Source organism: Prionailurus viverrinus, chromosome D1 (assembly GCF_022837055.1).
Source record: "Prionailurus viverrinus isolate Anna chromosome D1, UM_Priviv_1.0, whole genome shotgun sequence".
Classification (NCBI taxonomy): domain Eukaryota; kingdom Metazoa; phylum Chordata; class Mammalia; order Carnivora; family Felidae; genus Prionailurus; species Prionailurus viverrinus.
The window spans coordinates 65,195,428-65,209,775 of record NC_062570.1 but is presented as its reverse complement, the minus strand read 5'-3'; the positions used below and the strand labels follow the sequence as shown (position 1 = coordinate 65,209,775).

General features: G+C 38.8%; 1 protein-coding gene across 4 annotated transcripts in view; it reads left to right on the top strand.

Annotated features, from left to right (window-relative positions):
• Window positions 1-14,348, top strand: part of RIC3 (RIC3 acetylcholine receptor chaperone) — a 67,037-nt gene that overhangs the window by 18,835 nt on the left and 33,854 nt on the right. For 3 of the 4 annotated variants that reach the window (XM_047823429.1, XM_047823430.1, XM_047823428.1), the window contains exons 2-3: window positions 11,311-11,537; window positions 12,742-12,817. In XM_047823429.1, coding sequence (XP_047679385.1) covers window positions 11,311-11,537; window positions 12,742-12,817 — 303 coding nt within the window. Of the gene's footprint in view, window positions 1-11,310; window positions 11,538-12,679; window positions 12,818-14,348 lie in introns of those variants that run through there. The other variant, XM_047823431.1, reaches the window with a different exon arrangement.

The window sequence follows — 14,348 nt, the reverse complement described above, 5'->3', positions numbered from 1 at the left end:
ATGTTTTGGTATATAAGCTTAAGGGCAAACATATTATTTTGGTCCCTGACCTTTTCTTTTCTTCTAATGAAACACTGAGAATCTTCTCTGAAGGAGCGCCCAAGAAGAGAGGAGACAATTTGAGAGCCTGTGAATGCCTGCAAATTGGGCACTTTTTCAAGTTCAGAAACTTCTAGGGGAGTGGGTATGGAGAACAGTGGTAGGTGTGGAGCACCTTTACTAGTTACCCTGATTGCCATTTTCTAGTCTCAAAACTAAAAAACATTCAGGATAATGAATTACAAAATTATTTTCAACCCTGAGAGTAATAGTGCTGGGTCTGGAGATTCCAGTAAAGTTACTGGCAGGCACAGAAGTCATCCAGATCAATTCCACAAAGTGTACAGTATGCAAGACCCAGAGCTTACCCTTTAGGGGACCTGAGCATAAAGAAAACACTAGACTTTTCTTCAAGAAGTTCATAGTTTGTCCTTCAGCTACAGAGCACGAATGAATAATATTTGCAGTTAAATAAGTTGGATTTATTGTTGAAGTGCGGGAGAATGCATACCATAGGGGAGCATGCGGCATCACAGGAAGAGTGCTAGAAAAGCTTTATTATATGGGGCGCCTGGATGGCTCAGTCGGATAAGCATCCGACTTCAGCTCAGGTCATGATCTCACGGTTTGTGGGTTCAAGCCCCGCATCAGGCTCTGTGCTGACAGCTCAGAACCTGGATCCTGCTTTGGATTCTGTATATCCCTCTTTCTCTCTGCCCCTCCCCACCCATGCTCACTTGCTCGCACGCTCTCACTCTCTCTCAAAAATAAACAAACACTAAAAAAAAATTTTTTTTTTAAAGAAAAGCTTTATTATAAGATGTGGGTGTGTGTTAGGTGATTTTGAAGAAGGTTTAAGGATATGGGGCTTTGCTCTGCATTGGATGCCATCAGAAAGTGGGGAAAATTCAGTGTCTGGATAGCTTAATAGAGTTTATCTAAAGGGAGAGCAGACCAGAGAAAGGCTAAAGCTGTAATTGGTGAAGAAGCAGCAGTCCTTCATTATCCAGGAATGGGGGCTATTGATATTTTTTAGCTTGGATGGATGTTGTCTGTGTTCAGGCAGATTACAAAGTGGTCTTACTCTTTTGTCTTCTTGATCCACGATGGTCACAGAATGGCCTTGTCTAATGTTGATATTCTCAAATTTCTGACGTTTAACCTGAGAACACCAAGACCTAATTGTGAGTGCCAAGCCAGCTCATACCAACACCAAGGCCTAGCTGATAGTAGCACTCCAGCTTCTGGATGTCGGAGGCATATTTTCTTATTCTCTGATATGATTTATAGGTTTCGGTCAGCACTGAATAAAATTGGGTAGAAATGGTTCTTAGTGAAAGATTCTCAATCCATTCAAGTAGCAGCTGTAAGACCTAAATATAACTCTTGAATACAGCCAGTTGTGATAAGTACAGTTAGAGAGGTTCAAGCAGTATGTTCTAGGTGCGTGGGAGTAACTAGAGAAAAAGCATTGGTGGTGAGGGCAGTATTTGGCTTGGGTCTTGAAGGATAAGCTGGATTTAAACACGTGGAGTTAGAAAAACAAAACCACTAGTCAGCAAAAAGCAAAGGCTTAGTGGTAAGAAATCACAAGGCAGGCTCCAAGCATGGTGAGAGGTCTAGTTAGGCTGAATCAGGAGTATGTAATGGGAACGAAATGTAAAGAGGTACTTTTGGACTAGATTATGGAATTCAGTTGTTTAGAAATTCAGTTTTGTAGGGAAGCCAAAACCAGAATTTAACTACCCACTGTGCATGCCACATGCTTTGTATCTGATATTTAATCCGTAATCCTTGTAAGAACCCTGAACAGTCCTTGTAGCAGCCCCAATTATATCCATTTTACAGATGATGAAAATGAGCTCAAGAAAGGTTCACTTAACCTCCATTTAAATAGTTGGAGGCACAGCCAATAAATATCTTAACTAATAACCCTGAGTGAAAAGATAGTATTGAGCTTACTCACTTGGCTGCCTCCTGTGTAACAGTCTCTTGTCCTCGGTGGGACCCATGAGAGAAATGGCAAGACCAGTTAGAAATGTGCTTTGGGAAGATGACTCCTATCAAAACTGTAGTAATTAACATGTGTAGGGTATATGGACTAGGCCTTGTGCTAATAAGCAGCTTAGACACACAAGTATCTCTTTTAGTAGTATGTACCATGATTTGGGGGTGAGGAAGTTGGTAGAAGATGAAGAAAAAAATCTCAAACTAGCAGAAAACGTCAAAGCAGCTGTCAGAGCAGAGTTAAGTAGAGGAAGAATGTAACAAGATGAGGGGTCCTTGGAGACTGATCAGGAATAGTCAGCTGTGGTCCCAGCCTCCACTTTAATGCTGAGTTAAATTTGGCCTCTAGAATTTCCTCAGTATTTAGTGAGAAGCTTATGTATCTTAAGGAATTGGCCCATTAAGATCTTTCTTAAACTGCGGTAATCAAACATAAACACATCCAGTTCTGTATTGACTTATTTGTCTTAAGAATGAAATATTGCAGATGGTTTAATTCTGCTTTCAGAAAGCTCTTTTGTTAACAGTGCTAGAGTTTTTGTTTTTAGCAATAAGGATGGTTAATAACAAGGGAAAGTAGAACTTCACTCTGTAAAATCCATTAAATTTGTAGTCTAGTTTAAATGATATGCTAAGTGAAATTTTAATAATTAAATAAACCTAAATATGGGGAAAGCTTTCAATAAACAATTGAATTTAGTCAGATTGCATTTCAGAGACTACTTGAGTGCATAGAGAGATAGTGAACACAGCTGTTTTCTGTTTTAAAAAGTGCAATTTTAGGGGTGCCTGACTGGCTCAGTTGGTTAAGCGTACAACTTCAGCTCAGGTCATGATCTCACAGTCTGTGAGTTCGAGCCCCACATCAGGCTGTGTGCTGACAGCTCAGAGTCTGGACCCTGCTTCGGATTCTGCGTCTCCCTCTCTCTGCCCCTCCCCTGCTCACGCCTCTGTCTCTCTCTCTTTCTCTCAAAAGTAAATAAACATAAGAAAATTTTTTTAAAAAATAAAAAAATTTAAAAGTGCAATTTTAATGTTCTGATCTCTTCAGCTGTTTTTTTAAGCAAAAAAATTTAAAAACCACAAATCCTCTTAGTAATGTAGCTATAAAGTAGAACGTTTGTCGTAGTGAAAAATAGAAAATAACCTAAATGTCCATCAGCTGGGGAGGAGGTAAATAAATTGTGATAATGGACCTACAAGGAGATGCTATATAGCAGATGGAGTGAATGAACTAGAGCTACATACATCATCAGCATGGTACATTTCTAGGCCAAAATACTGATCCCCACCCAGAAAAAAAGACAAACAAGGGAAGCTGCAGAAGAATGAGTACAGTATGATACCATTGTATAAAGGTTTTTTAAAAATTGTGGTAGGGGCGCCTGGGTGGCTTGGTCGGTTGAGCGTCCGACTTCAGCTCAGGTCATGATCTCACGGTCTGTGAGTTCAAGCCCCGTGTCGGGCTCTGTGCTGACCGCTCAGAGCCTGGAGCCTGTTTCAGATTCTGTGTCTCCATCTCTCTGCCCCATCCCCACTCATGCTCTGTCTCTCTCTGTCTCAAAAATAAATAAATGTTAAAAAAAAAAATTTTTTTTTAAATTGTGGTAAAATATACATTAACATAAAATTTCCCATTTTAACCAGTAGGTGTACAATTCAGTGTCATTAAGTATATTCATATTACTGTATAATTGTCAGTACTTGCCATTCATAACATAAAATTTTAAAACTCAAAACAATATTGTGTGTAGTTTATGGATATGTACTCATGTAGTAAAGTATAAAGCATACATTCTAATCACTGAATTCAGAGCTGTGGCTATCTCCGGGTGGGACACAGTACGTAGGTGTTCCACTTATATTTATGTGGTAGGCAGGTATGCAGTTGCTTAGACATTATCGTTTATACTTTTGTGTACACTTGGATATTTACCTTTAAAAATTTCTTTTTAAAAATTTTTTTTTTCAACATTTATTTATTTTTTTGGGGACAGAGAGAGACAGAGCATGAACAGGGGAGGGGCAGAGAGAGAGGGAGACACAGAATCAGAAACAGGCTCCAGGCTCTGAGCCATCAGCCCAGAGCCTGACACGGGGCTCGAACTCACGGACCGCGAGATCGTGACCTGGCTGAAGTCAGACGCTTAACCGACTGCGCCACCCAGGCGCCCCTAAAAATTTCTTTTTAAAAAAATTATTTCAACTAGACATTTGCAAATGTTTTATAGCCATTGAATTTTTAAACCTCCCGGGTTCAGTTCTAAGAAATGTGGTACCAAGATCTAACACATGAGGTTGTTCCCTGTTGAGGACAGTTAATTTTATGGAAAAAACAAAGAAACAAATCTCTTCCAAATTGAGCATTCTGACCCCGCATACCATCTCAAGAGTACCTTTGGTCACAGGTAGCAGAGGTTATAGGTCTCAAGCCTAAAAGGTCTGGGAGAATGACTCTGTTTAGAACACACACACACACACACACACGAGGAGACACCAGGTTTTGGAAGGTGAAAATGAGTCTCATTTTTAGGTTTGACATGATAGTCATACAAAAGGACATATATACTAATGGGATTTAGAGATAAGAGGAACTTGAGAAGGAAAGGTCAGAACTAGAGCTATACATTTTGGAAATTATAATGGATCTGTGAGAATGAATGAATTTGCCAAAGGAAAAGGATCAAGAGCGGACATGTTGAAACAAAAATCTCCAGGAGAGGATTAAAGAAGAACCTATGCAAGAGACTGAGAAAGAATAGGTTGAAAGACTAGTCAGTAGGAAAAGAAGAGCTCAGGAGAGTGATGTGGCAGAAATTAAGGCAGGAAAGTTTGATAAGAATTTATTCAGATTAAGCACACATTTATTAAATGAGTAGTATGTGATAATCACTTGTATTTTTTTTTCATGTTTATCTTTGAGAGACAGAAAGCAAGCAGGGGAGGGGCAGAGAGAGAGGGGAACAGAGGATCTGAAGCAGGCTCCACGCTGACAGCAGAGAGCCCCATGAGGGGCTCAAACTGGTGAGATCAAGATCTGAACCGAAGTTGGATGCTTAACCCACTTAACCCACTGAGCCACCCAGGTGCCCCCTTGCCAGAAGAGTCTTAGAGTGAGACCTGACAGGGAAAAGTTATTGGATTTGATAGTTAAGGCATAGTTGCCTTGTTTGCTGTAACTATATTGCTTGTCTGTAAATTCTTTAGAGATAGGAGCTGTTTTATTTATCATTTTAATCTCTGTGTGTGGTACATTAAGGGTTTAGTAATATGTGAAGTATTACACCAAATACAAAATATGTATTTGCATTTCTCCAAGATATAAAACCTATTTTTACCATCTAGCCTATCTGTTCCATTGCTCCCCAATTCCTTCTCTTCCTTACCTTTGAAAAAAGTATTCCTCTACTTTCCAGTCTGCAAACCCTATCAGTCATGTTTCCCTACTTTTTTGCCATATCACATTCAGTGTTGCTTTTTGAAACCCTATGGTTTATTTCCTTCTTATTCCCATTACTCATTAACTCAGTATAAAGAAGACCATTCTAACAGAGCTGTCCAGAGGTGGCATGAACTTCCTGGGGGCAATACTGAGTTTCCTGCTTAATGGTATTCAGCAAAGTCAGGGCCTCCACTTAAGGAAGGGGAGGGTATTGAACACAGGTGGTTAGAATAGATGACTTTTTAAAAAGCTTTATTGAGATATAATTCACATACCAGGCAATTTATCTGTTTAAAGTGTACAGTCAGTGGTTTTTAATATAGTCAGAGTTATAAAACTATCACCGCAATCAATTTTAGAACATTTATATCACCCTCCCACGTACACACAAAAAACTTCATACCCATTAGCAGTCACTCTCTTTCCCCCCTCACCCTTCAGCCCTAGGCAACCACTAATCTACTTTTGTCTTCATAGATTTGCCTATTTTGGACATTTCATATTATTGGAATCATGTAATATATGGTCTTACATGACTGGCTTTCTTTTGTTTTACTTAATGTTTGCAAAGTTCATCTGTATTATAACATGTGTCAGTACTTCATTCTTTTTATGGCCAAATAATATTCCATTTAATGGATATACCACATTTTAACTTAACCATTTGTAAGTTGATGGACTTTTTGCTAAGTATGAAAAAGGCTGCTATGAACATTTTTGTACCAGTTATTGTGTGAACATACTCTTCTTGGGTAGATATCTAAGAGTAGGATTGCTGGGTCATATGGAAACTTTGTTTATCCTTCTGAAGAACTGTCAGGCTGTTTTTCAAAGTGACTACACTATTGTACAGTCGCATCAGCAGAGTATGAGAGTTCAGTTTTTCTCACACCCTTGCCAACACTTTATTATCTGGGGTTTTTTTAATGTTTATTTTTGAGAGAGACACAGACAGAGTGTGAGCAGGGGAGGAGCAGAGAGAGAGAGAGACACACACACAGAATCCAAAGCAGGCTTCAGGCTCTGAGCTGTCAGCACGGAGCCCAGTGTGGGGCTCAAACTTGTGAATGGCGAGATCATGACCTGAGCCAAAGTTGGACGCTTAACCAACTGAGTCACCCAGGTGCCTCTATTATCTGTTTTTTGATTATAGCATCTTAATGGGTATAATGTAGTGAATCTAATTGTGGGTTTAATTTGCATTTCCTTGATGACTAGTGGTGGTGAACATCTTTTCGTGTGCTTATTGGCCATTTCTATATCTTCTTTGGAGAAATGTCTATTAAGAGCCTTTGACCATTTTTGATTGGATTATTTCTTATTGAGTGGTAAGAGTTATTTATATATTTCGGATACTAGAAGCTTATCAGATCTGTGTTTTACAAATATTTGTTCCCATTGAGTGTTTTGTCTTTACTTTTTTTATGGTATCCTTTGTAGCACAAAAGTTTTAAATTGATGAAGTCCAGTTTGCCTATTTTTTCTTTGTTTGCTTGTGGTTTTGGTGTCCTGTCTAAGAAACCTAATCCAAGGTCACAAAGATTTAGGTCTATGTTTTCTTCTAAGAGTTGTATAGTTTTCTCACATTTAGGTCTTTAATCAATTTTGAGTTAATTTTTAAAAATAGTGTGAAGTAGGGGTCCAACTTTACTCTTTTGCAGGTGGATATCTAGTTGTCTCCATACCATTTGTTGAAGACTGAAGGTGATTTTTAAGACTCCTTCTGACTCTGCAGATTGTATGATGCTTTGTAGTATATTGGTTTCTGTTATTGTCTAAATAGGCGGACAGTCAAGATTTCATACGGTAGCCGTCCTTTCTCCCGAGGATACACTGTGTCTAAAAATGGGGGTTGCCATTAGTCTTTTATCAGTTTCTTCTAGACTTCTCAGTTGCTTTCAGTTCTTTTTTTTTTTTTTTTTTTTTTTTTTAAGGAAACTGGTTTGCTTCTAGTCTTCTTTGACAGCTCCATTGTCTTTTCTTACTCTTGTTGCACCTAAGTACACCTATCCCACCAACACTTTTAGTATAGGAATAATTCACTCACTTAATCTTTTAATTAGCTTTTTCATTTAGGTAGTTTAGAGTTTCTTCTCAAGCCTAACTGTGGTCCAATAACAATTTCTTCTGAATGTGCCACCAACACGTGGAACTTAGTGTGTGAAAAACGTGTACCCAGTCTTCCCCTTGCCATAAACCCACCCATGGTTTTCATTCTTCTCTTCATATATTAAACTCCTAATCTTGGAGTTTTCTGACCTCTTCCCTCATTAGCTCTGTGTTCTTTTCAATATTAAATGCTGCTGATCACTTCATGCTAAGAGCCCTTGGACCTATTGCTTCCTCTTTATAGCTGTAGCCAGCACCTTAGGCCCTTGCATCTCAGAGCTTAATTACTGCCTTCTTGCTGATTTCTCACACCCTAGTTTCTCCCTGCATTAGGCCCTATACTCAAATGCTAGATTTAATCCCTCTCAGACACACTTCTCATTAAGTCATTTCCTTGATCTTAGACCCACAGTTACCAAATTTATACACCACAAGTTAGCATTTAAACCCTCCCCCTCCACTTCCCTCTCATCTCTTGTTACTTCCCCAGATGGAGCCAAACTAATTTGGTAGTTAGCCTTATTTATTCTTTGTTCTTCTTTGTTCTCCTCTCTTTATTGTTGGAGGTGTTCTTCTTTCCTCCTGTTCTGCTTCTCTGCTATTCTGTGTCTCATTCTCTTCAACGATTGATCCCCTTTGACTCCTTTTTATTTTTTCTTTTGCATTCTTTTAATGCTTAGACATTTAGTTTGTCTAGTAATAAGGTCCGTGATACCCTGTCCTTTTGTGGTGGTGTTTGTTTTGAATATACTACTTTTTAAAAGCATTGTTCAATGTGTGACTGTTTATTATATGTACGGGCTCTCTCCTACCTACTGAACATAATAGCTGTCCAGTAGCAGTATCTTCCTGGCTGACAGACTATAAAGGTTTTGGGGAGAGATGTACAGTGTACAGCATTGTCATCATTTTATGCAAAATAATGCCTTTTGTGCTATTAACTGATTTTAATGTTTTTTGCTTTATATGAAGTTTTGAAGTCTGTGTTCTCAGTACAGTAAAATGAAGTTCAACAAGGTATTACCACAATTACTAAATCTAGTATATTGAACACTAGCCATCTGATAAATCAGATTCTCTCAAGAGAATGGTTAGCTTCTTGAATACTGGCTAGGCATTTTTTGAAGGTGTATTATAGCCTTAGAGCCATTACTCACCACTTAATATATTAAGATCCTTGACAATTTAATAGCTACATAGTCACCAGAACTCAGAATAAGGAGTGTTAACCTGGCTTCGCTCTACTGTCTGAAGCTCTGCTTCTGTTGCTGACCTACTCTTAAAAAGCATTTCTGGCATAATTTTTATGTCCTCCAAAGTCAGTATTGGGAAAGAAAGCAGGACCATTGGAGTGGAATAGGCTGAGAGAGGATACAAGGCAGATGGCAGCTTCCAAACCTAGTGGCTAGCTGTCTTACCTCTCTACCTGGCCACCCACCTTCTTTCTAGCCTCAGGAGCACAGTTGACTTAAAGATAGTCATCAGTTGATAGCAGCTTTTTGACATCAGGAGTGCAAGTTTCCTTTCTTATTCTTTTCTTTTTAACTCTTTATCTTCAGTCCATATAGCCATTCCCTTCCTCATTCATATGTGTCCATTCTGTGTTTTATGTCCTTACACTTACATATTTGCTAATATATGTAGTATATATGTAGGGCATATGTAGTATAATTATGATGCTGTCAGCTTACATAATGGTATTTGCTTATTTTTTACTCAGTTGTGTGCTTTTTAAGATGTTCATGTTGCTGTAGGTACGTCTGAAGTGTGATTTCTAAAAGCTACACAGAATTCTGTATTTGTATCCACTTCACTTTCATTTTCCATTCTTCTAATTATCAAAATCAAAGTGACTTTAAGCTCCCTGCTACATTATCATCCCAGCAAATTCTCACACAGCTCTATAAAGTCTGTAATTTGCATATAGACCATCCCGAATTCCTCTGGAATTTACCCACCAGAGTGGGATCACTGGATCACATAGGACATAGACATACTTGATATCACTAAGTACTTCATGTCACTAAGATCTCTTAGCAAAATGGTTAGATCTGTTTACCTTGTTACACACAGAGCATGAGAGTTCTTCCCCACCTTTGCCAACCTTTGCTGTTATCCACCATTCTAATTTTTGCCCTTCTGATTGGTGTGAACAGTGCAATCTCATTGTTTTAATTTGTATTTTACTCGTTGGGTTTTCTTTGAATTTGATCATCTCTTTATTTACTTGCTAATCCTTTAAGCTTCTCTTTCTGTAGGCGCTTTCTATTGGGTTTCTTAGGATTTTTTTAATAACAAATTGTAGAAATTCCATGTCTATTTTAAATATTTAATCCCTTGTCAATTGTAGATGTTGCATAAGCTTTTCCTTGTCTGTCATCTATTTTAACTCTGTGGTGGTCTTTATCGAACAGAAATCTGTAATTTTGTTAAAATCAAGTCCAACAGTATTGTATAGTTTGTATTTTTACAGTCTGATTTATGAAGTCTTTCTGTTCTCTAGTGTTTTCTGCTCTGTAGTGTTAGCTCCTGTTGCTTTTTCCACACAAGCTTGTTTATATGGCCTTTTGAAGAAAGGACTTACCTTTCTCATCTATGGCTCTTAGGAGCTTGGCAGTTGATGTTAATGTTTGCCCCTGATGGAGGAAAAAAATGCAAGAACATTGATGCACACTCCTTTCTCCAAGCTCTGTGCTTCCACTCATGAACCCTGTGACGCTGTTTTTGTGCCACATGAATCCTGTCTGCTCAGTTATAGCTGATTGGAAAGGGATACATACCTACCCAAGCTGAGTGTTCAGAATCTTCCTCCAGGGAATTTGGGACTGTGATGAGTCTGTGCTGGCCTCTTGAAGGATCTGCACATTGAGGGGCTTGGGGGGTGACTATCTTCCTCTGTGTTCACAAAGAAGCTAAAGAAATGGTCTCCACAGAAGGGAGAATGAAGAAGATCTGCACAGAGAAACACAGGGGAAAAAAAAAAGCCTCATGGCCCCATAAAAAGGGAGATTGAAGTGGAATGTGAGAGTAGCTGTCCCAGATCCTGATGGCTTTCCGGCTTTCCAGTTTGGGTTTTTCTCTCTTCTGAGACCAGATCACATTTCCTTTTCTGTAGTAGCTGGTGGTGGCTAACTGCTGTGACAGACTCCAAAGTGTATGATGGCCGTAACACGATTGAAGTTGATTTCTTACTCACGTAAACAAGTCCAGATGGTTCTAAGTTGGTGGGGTGGTAGCCCTGGAGGGCTCTGTGTCACACAGTTATTCATTAACCTAGATTGATGGAAGGAAGCTTTGTCATTTTCATCACATGACTTCAGAGGTCTCCCTAGGTATCAGCATGAAGCCTGCAGAAGGGAAATGAATGTGGAGTTTAATACATGGAAAGTTTTATAGGCCAGGCCTTGAACCAGCACATATCACTCACATTCCTCTGGTTGGACGTCTGTCACATGGCTTCCTTTAACCGTATGGGAAGCTGAAAAATGTTACCAAGCTATGGGCCTAGAAAGGAAGGGAAAATGGGTTTGGGTGAGCGGCTAGAGATTGCCACATTATGTTTATTTTCTGTGTGATACCTCTGTATCCTTATAATCAAGTTTCTGTTTTTTCTTAAACTTGAGTTGGCTTCTGTTATGCCTTAGTGCATGAAGTGTTTTCATAATAGCAATATTTAAAATAGTAGAAGACATAAATACTGATTATTTTCTCAGGAAAGTTGGGTCGATTTCCACCTATGATGCATCATCACCAGCCACCCTCAGATGGCCAGACCCTTGGGGCTCGTTTCCAGAGGTCTCACCTCGCAGAGGCATTTGCAAAGGCCAAAGGATCAGGTGGAGGCACTGGAGGAGGAGGTAGTGGAAGAGGCCTGATGGGACAGATTATTCCAATCTATGGTTTTGGGATTTTTTTATATATACTATATATTCTATTTAAGGTAAGTGGAATCATCTCAATCATAATAAAAATCCAATAAATCCAAAAATCCATAAAATCCAATATCATAATAAAAATCATTGTTGGTATTAGAACTCTTTACAGTTCATAACCTTTATTAAAATCATCTTTAAGCCTTGCTTCCTCTTTATGAGGTACTTAGGATAACTGTTATTCCAGTTTTATAGAAGAGAAAATCTTCTCTCAGAGCTTAAACAGTATGCCCTAGAATTCACAACTAGAAATGCAGAATCAGGACTTGAACTTGGGTCTTCTAGTTGCTAATACAGTGAGCAATAAAGTTCAAAGCCCTCTCCCACCCTAATTTTTTTTATTGGGTATCTTTGCAAGCTGAAAAGGCATAAAGATATTCTAAGAAGACCTTCGTATTAGCACAATGATTTCCAAACAGCCACTGTGAGGCCAAATAATGACCGTACCAACACCACTTTGTCCTTCTTTCCCCTTCTAGGAGTATGAGGTGCTGTTTTTAACATCCTCTGCAGTAATTCTGAAACAAAACTGCCACATCCTGAAACTAAGCCTGCTGTTTCCTAGCTCTAGGGAGACATGGTTTGGGTCCTTTAAAAACAGATTCCCAATTAAGTTCCACCTCCAGGCAGGCCTCAGCAGGTTATGGGCCTAGAGACCGTGAAGTGGAGCAGAAGTCACATTCTGCATCCTTTTGGGAAATCTTAAATATTCACTGTGCCCCTCTAACCAGAGTAAGAGGTGAGTTCCTTCTTGCCCAGGAACTCTGCAGGGGGCCTGAGTTGCCTCTGTAAGAACATCCCCGAGGGCTACACATCCCCTTTTTAGATGAGTGTGGGCAAGGCAGATGACCTGGAAAGAGATTGATTTCCTTTCTTTGTTTCTCTCTCTCTCTCTCTCTTTCTCTCCCTCTCTTTCTCTCTTTCTCTCTCTCTCTCTTTCTCTCTTTCTCTCTTTCTCTCTTTCTCTCTTTCTTTCTTTCTTTCTTTCTTGATGGTTTTTCACTTGGGCACCTTCTATTGGCTCTTTCTCTCTACTGTTGTTTTGTTTTTTTGTTTTTTTGGTTTTTTTTGAGATGTTTCTCTAATATTGCCGTTTGATTTCCGACTTAGTTTTTGTCTCGCAACCTTTTCTTTTTTCATTTAATATGAGGAGTTCCATGACTTTGCGTTTCTAAGCTGCTGTTGATGTGCTGTACCTCCTTCAATTCTCAGCTTTCAAAGGGGAAAACTCCTGCAGAGGATCGGAAATGCTCTACTGCCACAGCTGGAAACACCCACAGGAAAATTAGTAAGTGCTCCTTTTCAGTAGGTGGACAAGTTTTATTGAGTCAGACCACCATAATTTAGCCAGAGGCACAGTCTGTGGATATTTCTTAAAAGCATTTCTCAGAAATTGCCCCAAATTAATCTGATGTCATTTTTACCTAAGCTCTGAAAATTCTCAAGTTTCCATATTGACGTTGGGCTTTTAAGAGAAAGAGTTATGAAAAGTACAAAACTGTCAGTTTACTTTTTTATATTAGCAAATTAATAATGCACATTTGGAATGGGTTACTTCTTATTTCCAGACTTTAGAATATTGGTAGCAAATATCTTTGTTTCACAGAGAGGAAAACTAAGGAAGAGAGATCAAGCCATTGCCAAAATCAGTTGTGAGATCTAGGGACAGAGTTTAACCCTTCTGACTCATGAGACACGGTCATCATATATTTACTGACCAAGTAGAATATTCTGTGCTCTCTGGGGAAATGAAGTGTATATGGCATGGCTCTCCCTTCTAATAATTTAGAGTCTGGGATGGAGGTTAGGAAGAATAACTTGTGAAAAGTTTACTATCTGGAATGGATTTGGCAAAAGCCTTGCAGGGAATGATCTCGAGCTGGGTCCTGTTTGATAGATGAGATGACTTGAGGAAGACCCAACCTGATGTAAGACGGCTGTAGGAAAGAAGGCCTGAAGAGTAGGTAGGTTATGCCATATTGTTGCAGGTTTGGAGGCCAAACTGCTTTATCCTGTGGATAATGAAGCCTCATCAGGAGTTTTTAAAAGAAAGAAGCAAAATGAAAGGAGGCTGAGCCACTGAAGCCTCTGCCCTCCGATGTAACTTCTTTTTAGATTTACTCTGGATTCTCTGTGGAAGTAGATACCCCAGTCACAGTCTGCATCCTTTTTAGAAATCTTAAATATTCAAGGAATCCTTTAATTACCAACAGTGATGGTAAATGCATCAGAAAAATAATTTTGAAAAGAGCAGCAAATTCTGTATCCAGTCACATGATTCAGTTAAAACAAAAGTAAATAAAATGAATTCCTAAGAGCAGCTGTTTTATAATGTAGCAGTTATATCTACTTTTTATTTTTCAATTTTGAATCATGCAGAAAATAAAAATGAACATTTACATGGCACAGTTCTCTAGACACTTTTCAGATGTTAACTGCATGTATAAGAATTTGTTTTAGAAGTATTAAAAGGCCTTTGAGATACTATATTTTACAGTGACCTCCTAAATATATCTCAGTAGAAGGGTACTCAGGTATGAAACAGAAAAACTGGATTGTCTGCATAATAAACAGCATTTTATTTTCCTGCTGCCTTAAAGTTCATTTCGTGTACTCATTGACTTATTTTTTTCTGATTTACTTTTAGGGTCTTAATGTTAATTTTGGTAGATAGATGTGATCTCTGTTGAACTTTATTGAGAATATTGGGAGCCACTGTTACACCATTTCACCCCAAAGGAGTCGTTCGGAAACCTTGGGCAGGGAGGTTTCAGCCCTAGCTCAAGACTTCCCCTACTGAAGAAGCATAATATTTAAAC